Raw genomic sequence first — 10,930 nt, forward strand, 5'->3', positions numbered from 1 at the left:
GAAGAAGAAGAAGAAGAAGAAGAAGAAGAAGAAGAAGAAGAAGAAGAAGAAGAAGAAGAAAGGAGGAGGAGAGAGAAGAGAGAGAGAGGAGAGGAAAGAGGGGAGAGAATGAGGAGAGAGAGAGAGAGAGAGAGAGAAGAGAGAGAGGCTGACTGAGGAACAATGACCCTGCTGGGGGAGAGACCCTAGCTGAGGAGACAGGGCTGCAGACACTAACAACCCCCACCCTCTAGCACCCCTGGGGTCTACAGGACTTTGAACCTTCACTGGTCTCCTCACTTTTACAAGAACAGAAAGGTCTATGAGTGGAGCTCTGCTTAGTGTCCACCCCCCTCCCCTCAGCTGGCTAGGGATGCACATGATGTCACTGGGACTTTCGCAGGCAGAGTTGGGGGAAGGGGAGTAGCCTTGTGAAGCCCCATGCTACCTGAGCCCCTGAACTGGGATGTACCTGAGGGTGGCGTTGTCACCTTCACACACTGTATAGTTGTCCGCAGGTGAGCTGAACTCCAGGCTCTGGGACAGCAACCCTGCAGAAGGGAGGGGATTGCTCAGCCTTGGCAACTGGGGCGGGGCCGGCTGTAGCTCTATTCGTGGACATGCCCACATGCACATGGCCCTGGTGACACGGGCCTCTGCCTCCACTGCCACAAGAGTGTATCACATCAGACATACTCGGACTAAACCTGTATGCCATGCCCCTTCCTCCAGGTCTGCTCCGACTCATAAACAGAATGGAACGCTTGTGGAACAATGCACTTCCAGAGATGACACCCACTCACAGCCCATCCACACAGACAAGTGTACACAGACACCTGCGCACCCAGACACAGGCATGCACATATCAAATGCAGACACAGACAGGCACACACATCTCAGCACGAGGACACATGAGTAGGAAGGCCATGCAAAGTAAAGTGTCGAGAGACACACCAGTGTGCACCGACTCCGAGTTACATAACACGCGACACTGTCCTCTGGGCATGACATGGTTGCTGTCTTGATATCAAAGCACCACGTGAGGTGTTTGCAGGATTGGACTAATATTCCCCTGTGGAAATGGTGCTCCCTCTCAAAGCATTGGTGGCAGCACAAGAATGGGTCATGCCAGTTCATGGTGCAGTAAATAGATGCCCCCTCAGGAGGAGTCTCGTTAACTTCCCTAGGAGGTATGGGGGGGGGGAGTGTATGACTCTTCTTTGATAGTGTTGCTGCCTGCATATTGCCCACATTCCTGTGAGTCACTCTCTCTCATGCTGCTGTGAGTCACTCTCGTGAGTAACCCCATTTGAACTCATTGGTCCACCAAGCTAGACTTGCATTTCAGAATCAGTTCTTTGATGTGTTGTTTGTGCCTTGTCTGGATGGGTAGACATTTCCTTTTGTTGTTGTTGCTGTGGTGTGTGTGTGTGCGCACACGTGTGCCTGCGTACCCTTGGAGAGTCTGTCAAATTCCCTGCAGCTGGAGTTACAAGGCAATTGTAAGCTGTCTGATGTGGGTGCTGGGTTCTGAACTCATTTCCTCTGCAGCAACTGCCTTCACTGTTAGCCGTCTCACCAGCCCCATGGATACACATCTCCTCAGGAAAATATATCACATATGTATGCAGACACACACAAGTACCGTGCATATACATACAAATGTTTAGGACTCATATGCATACGCACATGCACACACAGAGGCACACATGTGCACATTCACACAAAAACTGATAATGCATGTTGTTTACATGCACGCAAATGGATTTGTAACAAATATACATGTATACACATGAGCAGGTGTACATGCATGTACACAAATGCACATAAATACACATTAACTCAGACATCCATGTGCAGACACACATACACACAGAGCTATCCACAGATGGGCTTGTATGCACACCTTTAGGCACCTTGTACAGTTGAACACAAACCTACACACACGTGCATACACACACACACACACACACATACACACACGCGCGCGCGTGCGCGCGCCAGACACACGTGGCATGCCACTGCTCACAGTGCATACCCAGGCCCACTTGGCATGGTGTATACCAGCAAGGCCCAATCACACCACCACTCAAGTCTCTGTGGATCTGGGCCAGCAGACTGGACAAGAGCCAGGAAGTGGGGGCTGGGTAAGTGGAGGAGGAGGAGACTGCGCTGAGACTAGGTCTGGCTGGATGACCTTGGATGATTGGAGCAGGAGGCCCCTGAGTGGGCTGCCCTGCCCCCAGTCTGGGAAAAGGAGCTAATTAATCTAATGAATTAATTGCCCGTGGTGTCCCAACGACTCCCCCGGGGCCTCTCAATCAACAGCCCCTCAGAATGGAGCTAGGACAGAACAAATGTAGCAGACTGGCTAGGCCTGGGGTCATTCAGGCCACAGCCATTGCTGCTCTGAAAGAAGTCTGGACCGTGTCACACACACACAGGTAACAATGGGACGTGTGCACACTACCTAACCCCACCAGGGCCCAGAAAGAACACAAAGACAAGGCTAAACCAGCTCCCCTGTCATGAGTGTGGCTACAGCCCACGTCAGACGGACTCCCAGTCCTGAGACACGCTTGGCAGAAGGTCAGTTGTAGAAGTCACTTGTCTCCCAGGAGCAGACAGTCACACTCAGCCACAGGCAGACACCAAAGGCCAAAAAGCATTGGTACAGAGTCACCCCAGTTTCCCTCCATGGTTCCACTGACAAGAGCCTTGCTCCTATACACATCTGTAAAGTCCACTCACCCAGAATTGCAGGTACATGCCTGAGCACACACCCACTATACCCAGTTTGGAAGGCTCTGGGTCCCACTGTACCATCTGTCCAAAGGAACAGACAACCACGTTGTCACATCCCCTCCGACACACAGGGGCTTCCCTGTCTGAGAATCTGGTGAGTAAATCATGAGGTCACCTCTGATCAGGTTGTGCTTGGCTGAGCACAAGCATGTGTGCTCACACACACACACACACACACACACACACACACATCTGAAAGTCATAGGTCAAATACACATCCAGACTAAAGGAAGTGAGGGAATGTGAGATTTAGTTCAGGAACACAGCCCTGTGTGGTATCTGTGTGATTCCTTCCTAAGCTGGCCAACCTAGACACACCCCACAGCATGCTAAGCTCTTGTAGTTTCATAGAAAAGGGCGTCAACCTCAGCCCACTGAGGGCTGGAGTTTCCTGGGTACTGTAGGGTACTTAGCTCCCCCATCCCACAGTAATGACAATGCAGGACACCTACAGATAGTGCTGGAAGTCCCCAGTGCTCTAAAGAGAAGACAGATGGGGGACAAGTGAGCTGTCCAAGGTGCCGACCTTTGGAGCTGACATGTCCCATCCCACTCACACAGGGTGTGTGTGAGAATGAGGGCCCGGGATAAACAGTGGAGGCCCCAGTCACAGGAAGGAGCTCAGCCATGCTTCCCCAGACAGAGGGACCAGCACAAGTCACCTTCCCAGCACTGCCACAGCCACTTCTGAAGCCTCCAATGGCCCCTGGGGCCAACTGTCAAGTCTCAGTATCTCAGAGTCACCCTCCTGCCTCCAGTCCCCTGTCTTGTAGCCCATATATGCCTCTCTCTGCTCCTCAATACGCTGAACCCTCACATCCCTTCTCTTCCAGTGGCTCAGGTGAACTCTGGCTTGTGCTCAGGTCACTCAACCTTGAATCAAAGTGGTCTTGTGGACAGTCCTAGGAGACATGTGATAACTGAGCCTGTCTCTCAATGGGCCTTTAGTTCCTTGACTGTGAATATGGATACCTCAGACCTGCATATATGTATCGAAACAAAAGCAAAATCCAAACAAAACAACAACAACAAATCAAAAACAAAACAAACAGAAACAAAAGCAAAGCAAACAACTAAAGCCCAGTCTCAGGGATCTGGTACTGGGCAACGGTGAGGGGTCCTAGTCCTTCTCTGGGCTTCATTCACAGAGTGTGGAGACCAAGGCAGGCAGTAACTCACTTGCACAAAAACAATCTTTTTGTTTGTTTTGTTTTGAGACAGGGTTTCTCTACATAGTCCTGGCTGTCCTGGAACTCATGTAGACCAGGATAGCCTCAAACTCACAGAGATCCACCTGCCCCTGCCTCCCCAGTGCAGGGGCTAAAGGTGTGGGCTGCCATGCCTGGCCCCAAAGACAATCTTAGGAGTTCGCTGAACATAAATCCTCCTGCTATTGCCTGAGTTTCCCAACTGTTGGCACGTCTAGGGCTGCGGCACAGTCCAGTGCAATGGCTAGCCCACAGCAAGCTTCGAAAGATGTCTAATGCGCTAACGTGTAAGCCCTGCCAGGCACACTCCCAGCCTCCACCAAGGCTGCTCTTCCTTCCTACAGAACTTGGGTACTCTCCATTATAGCTAAATTCACACGTGACACCCATCTCTCCTACAGATTAGACATGTTTTAGGGACAGAGCCTCACTGTGACTCAGACCTATGTCCCTAGTGTCTTCTAGCTCCCACTGGAGTTGTCTTGGAAATAACTGTTGTCTGAATAAATATTAATGGATACCTGTGACTCTTCAACTCTTGAACTCCTTCTCATTCCTCAAAACCCCAACATAAATACCCCATTTAGGAAGAACTCTGTGACTGCCCAGGGAGTCCCTCCATGCCCTGTTCTAGGTGGCCAGTTTAGATGTCTATAGCACCTCCCTCACCTGACCTTGAGTTTCTGGGCAAAGCAATTAAAAAACAAAATCAAGATTCAATTATTTGTACTTTATGTGTACACATGTGTGCCTGTGTACATTTATGCGCACCACGTGCATGCAGAAAGAAGCATCCAGAGAGACCAGAATAGGGTGTTGGATCTCCTAGAAGTGGAGTTAGTGTCAGCTGAGAGATGCCATATGGATACTGGAAGCCAAACCCAGGTCTTCTGCAAGGGTGGCAAGTGCTCTTACCCACGTGGCCATCTATTCACTCCCACAGGTTGTGGGTTATTTTGTGTTTTTTGTCTTTGTTTTTGTTTGTTTTTGTTTTTTGCCTGTGTGACCCAGGACTGTGCCTTGCTCGGATCAGGGACGGCCCCGTGGAGAGGAAGGAGAAGGTTCTGAAGACTTGTAACAGATTTCAGAGAAGCCTGGGCTAGGAAGCCCAGTGTTACCCTGCCATGTCTTGACTACACATCCCCATGGACTGAGCCTCAGTTTCCCCATCTGAAGAAAAATGAAGAATAAGAATTCTATGCAAGTTTTTCTGAGTGGTGCCTTCAGATGAGACAAGCAAATGGTGTATCTTAGCTCTGCAGCTGGCATCTAAAATAGCCCGGCACACCTAAAAGTACATTCATTTCTTTTCTTTTAAAAGAATTGCGGGGCTGGTGAGATGGCTCAGCAGGTAAGAGCACCCGACTGCTCTTCCGAAGGTCCTGAGTTCAAATCCAGCGACCACATGGTGGCTCACAACCATCTGTAATGAGATCTGGCATCCTCTTCTGGAGTGTCTGAAGACAGCTACAGTGTACTTACATATAATAAATAAAATAAAAAAATTAAAAAAAAAAAAAAAAAAAAGAATTGCAAACTGCTTTCCCTGACCTGGTGTCGGCCTCCCTGGCTGGGGGCAGAGGAAGGACTGTCTAGTTGGCTGATACTTCCGAGGTCTGCCACTCCTGCAAGACACCCTGCCAATAAGTGTTCTAGCAACCCTGCTCCTAGCTTGCCCTAGGAGAAAAGGTAGTCTCAGGATTAAGGATCACCCCTGTCCCTCAGGTACACATGTTCCTCCATCACTCTGTGACTCAGTTTCTCCACTGGCAAATAAAAATGATGCGTGGCCTCCCTCTTCTACTGGATACGGGGTAGACTAGAGAGCTGCTGTGAACATCAGGCTTGGTGGCTCATCCCTGTAATGCCAACACTTGGAAAGTGACGTAGGAGGATTGCCCCAAATTTAAGGTCATCTGAACTACAGAGTTCCAAGCTAGCCTGGGCTACAGAGTGAGTTCCAGGCCAGTTTGAACCATAAAGTTCAACTAGCTCTCAAAAACCAAGCAAGCAAGCAAGCAAGCAAGCAAGCAAGCAAGCAAGAGAGCTGAAGGTCTGGGAGACATGCTGTGAGGTCAGCCCTTCCCTTGTGAGATTTCCAGTCTAGACTAACGGAATAAATCAATAAATAGAGGCCACAGTCAGGGGAAGAAGAGATTTCTGTAAAGCTCTGTGCCCAGGAATTAGTGGTAAGGCTCTTTGGGGATCTGGATGAACCTGAGGCCAAGCTGGGATCCTTGGGTGGGGACTGGGCTGAGAATGATACCACAGTCCTTGAAGTCATTAAGGAACCCAGGGTCTGGAGACTTTGTGGGAACTCCCGTAGGCTGCCCAGGGAAGGGCTGCAGAGGGGGTAATCTCTGACACGACAGGCACCCAAGAGTCCACCTCTCTGCTCAACTCAGAAGCCCGGGAGCCTCCACCCAGCAATGCCTAGGCCCCCGAACATCAAGTCATGCTTTTCTGCAGGTTTCCTGGAGACCTATTCAAGGCTGGCTTCTCTTCTTCCTCAGGTCTCAACCCTCTTCTCATCTTCCTAGGGGTGGCTTTCTGATGCTCCCCCCCCCCAAAAAAAATAGACAACACATTCTCGAGGGCACCTCCAGCTTCTTCCTGTTATGTGATACTCTCTGAGATGAACTGTCTACTTGTTTGCTAGATTTTTTTCCCCATCTGTTTCTTGATGTGCCTTCTTTCCACTATAGACTATGTGAGACAGTGCTTGCTCTGGCTTGCTCCCTGTCCTTCACCACACATCACATTTCTCAGGATCTCAGAACGACAGTATATGAAATAGTTGCTAAGCCAATGAAGCAGGCGTGGAGGTACACGATTGTAACCCTGGTGCCTAGGACAGTAAGACAATGACAACTGCTCCATGCTTGAGGCCAGCCTGGGCTATCCACAAACAAGGAAAACTACCTGACTACCCAGTGCATTCCAGACCACCTTGGGCTGCCAAGGCTGGTGACCAGAGTCCAAAACCCCGGACCAACAAAGTGGAAAGAGAACGCCCACAAGCTGTCCTCTGACCTCCAACACGCAAGTAAGCAAATGCAATATAAAAAATAATAGTATTAAAAAAAAAACGAAACAAGGGGGGGATCGAGAGTGGGAGCCTGGTACAAGGAATGCTGAGTTGGGTGGCAGTGGGCTTCATCCCTGACTGTTGTGTGCACCGCCTTCTTCCCTCCATCTGCCCCACGAGCAAGAGGCATCTCTCTACCGACTCACACACTCTGCTGATTTTTTTTTTTTTTTTTAATGCAGTTAGTTTTGAGACAAGATCTCAAATAGCCTAGGTTGGCTATGTAGCAGAGGCTGACCTTGAACCTCTGGTCTTCCTGCCTCTGTCTCCCAAGTGCAGGGAATACAGGTGTGCAATCAATCATTCTACCAACTAACTGAGCCACATCTCCAGTCAGCGTAGTTTCATTTTGTGGGTGAGTATGTAAATGTGTGGGTGGTGATGGCATAAAAGATTTCCACAGGGTGGGGAATGGAGGGGTTAATTGTAGGTTCATAGTTACACAGCCAGGGAGGTTTTGCTAAGTGTAAATAAGCCAACAACAGAGAAATGGGCTGTCGTGACTTCAACTTTAGGATGAAAACACTAGTAAGAATCAATCAGGCCTTCTTTGCTTTGCATTGAAAGTTGCCCAGCCCTGGATCCATTAGCCTTCTCTCGGGTGTGTGTTAGAACTGGGCATGGCAGCCCATATTCATAGTCTCAGGATCTAGGAAGAAAAGGCGGGAGGACTGCCTTCGGTTCAAGGCCAGCATGGTCTACAACACCAGCATGATCTACAACTATGGCTACATATTGAGACCTTAGTGCGTGCGCAAGCGCGCGCATACACACACACACACACACACACACACACACACACACACACACACACANACACACACACACACACACACACACACACACACACACACACACACACATTGGGGGGGAGGAGAGAGATTGATTGATTGATTGAATGGTCCAGGCTCATGCCTGTAGTCACAGCATTTGGGAGGCTGAGACACAAAGATCACCCTGAATTGCCAGGCCAGGCCAGCTTGGACTACATAGTGAGACTCCGACTAGAAAAATACATGACTGTATGTGAGCAAGCTGGGGTCTGGGATTTGGCTCATACATGCTCCTCGTGAGAAACATGGATGCATACTTACAAAACGGGGTGTCTTTCCCCTCCAAAGTAATAGTGGGATACAAATGGGGCACCTACCCAACAGGTAGATATACCTCAGTTCACCCCCACTGGGTCTCATCTTCTCTAGCTCAGTTTTCAGACAGGGGGGGGGAGGGGGTGCCAAAGACCTGAGACCTGATCAAGGTCATATGGCTTTGCCAAAGGTTCCCCTCACCCGGAGGCATGCACATAGTAATGGTTTGCAAATGGTTAGAGAGTCAGGTTAGCAAATGGGACAGTCAGTACCTTAAGAAGAGAGCTGGGTAGCAGTCAGGGTTCAAGGACGTACAGTAAGGGGGAGGAAGAAACAGATGCCACAGTGAACGAGGGTGCAGTATATAAGAGAGGGTATAAGAGAGGTGGAGGGACTCAAAATGGGGGAGGGGCAGATGGAGCTCAGTTAGAGAGGCAGATGTGCCACTGTGCTGAAACCAGCAGGGATAGGAAAACAACCCAGGGAGACAGGGAATGTCACCATCAAATAGCAGAGACTGAAGACAGGGCCTCTTAAATAAGCCAGAAGCAGCCTAAAGTAACAGGAGAGAAAGGCGCCCAGCTGGTGGTCACCAGGTCAGGCAGGCAGGGCTCAGCCCTGTACTGTGGTAAGGAGTGGACTTTCCAGCCCATCCCACTCCTGGCAGAATCCATGCCCTCCCCCAGTGGATCTGTGCGTGGGCGGCCTGCGTGGACAGGGTTCGTTATGTGACTCTCTAGTCTGCAGGTGTGGCTTGGCTGCAAAGCTGTGATGTTTGTGTGGCTGTGGGTGACTTGATTGGAGGACCAGATAGCTGCTTCCCTTGGGGCTGCTGGGGTCACAATGTTGGGGACTACTGTCCCTGATGGCATAGCATGACCCTGATTCTGGAATGCTTGATTGGACAAGGCCTGGAGGAAGTGATGTGGAAACACCAGATTAACACTTTCTTGGCTTCCTGGGTACCCACAGCTCAGCCTTCTGCCCATCCCTCTTCCTCCTGTGCCATTTCCTTGACTCTACGCTCCTTGACAGGCCCTGCAGGGGAGGCACAGTCCAGACACATCCTCAGGGCAGGACTCACTCCTGCTGTTACAAAGGGTCTCTAGGCCCACTGAACTGGCTGAGACTAGTAACCTTGGGATCCTGCATTAACCCTTCCTGTCCTGCCTTCTCCAGCCCAACCCCCACCCCAAATATTCATTCAATCAAAGACTTTAGATCAGAATTCTTAGTCCAGCACCTCAACTTTCTGGCCCATCTCCCAGTTAACTGCAAACACCCCAGATGCTGAGAGGAAAACCCGGATAGGGAGTTTCAATCCCTTTCCTGATATTCCTGGGTCTGGGGACTTCAGTCTGTGGACAATCTGTCCTCATTGCTTGCTAACCCTGGGAACACATTCCCTGCTCTACCTTCACCTAAAGACGCAGAGCCCAGTCCCCAGGCAAGGGCTGCGCAGGGAACCCTCTCCAAAGAACGCTAAGACAAGAACCCCTCCACAACACAGGGCATCATTCCAGACCTGGTACCCCAACTCAGTTTGGAGACACTGCCCAGGTGAGGACTGTCACCCCAACGTCTAGCCTCTCCCTGACCTAGAGCGGTACATTCTTGCTGCCCCAGGCCGGCAGCAGGTGTCTGAGACCCCCTTGCTAGTGATGGAGCAGCTGACCAGACGAAGACGTGCATCCCTGTGCCCCAGCGCATCCATGCACCCAAGGACCCCCTGCCCAGCCAAGGACTGCCGCCCAGGTCTCTGGCTCCAGACCTCCGCATCCCCCCGGGGGGAACTCCCTGTTTGCCCCCACCCCGGTCCTGTACCCCTTCCCAGGACCTCGGGGTTCCCCGCCGAGCCCCCCGCCCCCGGCGCTGCGGTACCTCGGCTGATGACGGCCAGGCCGGCCAGGGCGGCGGCGGCGAGGAGCCGGAGCCGGGCCCCGGGCGCAGGGGGGGGCATCGCGGCGGCGCGGAGGGGGAGGGGAGGGGGCGGTCGGGGCGCGCGAGCCTGGGGGAGAGGGGGAGGGGGAGGGGAACCCCGCCTGCGGCTGCACCGGCCCGGGGGGCGGCGGGGGCGGGGGGAGGGGGCTGGGGGGGCGCGACGAGGTGGCCGGAGCTGCTGCAGACCCAGGGAGGGGGGGTGGCGCTGACGGGCAGGGAGGACGGCCAATCAGGGCAGGAGGGGGGCCGCGGAGGCGGGGCCGGGGGGGTTGCTCGTTGGAGGGAGAGGCCTTTGTTACTGTGGCCCTGCCTCTCCTCCGCCCTCCCCCGGGCAACCGGCGTCCTCCCGGTCTCCAGAATCCCGGCCTGAGATGTACTTCATCCACCTGCCTTCTGCTGAAGGAGCCCAACCCTCCTCCAGACTCCGACTCTGTCCCTCCTCCCTCAGACCCAAGGTGCACAGACCCCAGAGCCTCCTCCCTTAGTCAGAGTCTAGACCCAATCTTCCTCTCTCAGACCCAGATGCACAGACCCCAGCCTCCTCCGTCAGACCCTGGGAGTCCAGGACCCAGCCCTTAGACAGGGTCCAACCTCAGTTTCTTCCCTCAGACCCAGAAATCCAACTCCCATACAAACAAATAAATTTACTTAATTTTTTTTTTTTTTTTTTTTTTTTTTTTTTTTTTTGGTTTTTTTGGACAGGGTTTCTCTGTATAGCCCTGGCTGTTTTTATGTTTGTGGTGGTGGGGGTCCCCACTCTTTGGGCTCGCATAAGTTGTAGGAGAAGTCACTGAATCCCTAAATTGAACCCAAGACCTTGG

The 10,930-nt window shown here is 51.8% G+C and overlaps 1 protein-coding gene across 1 annotated transcript in view; it reads right to left on the reverse strand.

The window, feature by feature from the left end:
- Positions 1–10,137, reverse strand: part of Iglon5 (IgLON family member 5) — a 16,698-nt gene extending 6,561 nt beyond the window's left edge. The window contains exons 1-2 of the mRNA XM_021199217.2: positions 10,050–10,137; positions 452–530 (exon numbers count right to left, since the gene is read on the reverse strand). Coding sequence (XP_021054876.1) covers positions 452–530; positions 10,050–10,128 — 158 coding nt within the window. The 5' untranslated portion in view covers positions 10,129–10,137. The remainder of the gene's footprint in view (positions 1–451; positions 531–10,049) is intronic.
- Positions 10,138–10,930: the final 793 nt, after the last annotated feature.

The sequence above is a fragment of the Mus pahari genome, chromosome 1 (assembly GCF_900095145.1).
Source record: "Mus pahari chromosome 1, PAHARI_EIJ_v1.1, whole genome shotgun sequence".
Taxonomy (NCBI): domain Eukaryota; kingdom Metazoa; phylum Chordata; class Mammalia; order Rodentia; family Muridae; genus Mus; species Mus pahari.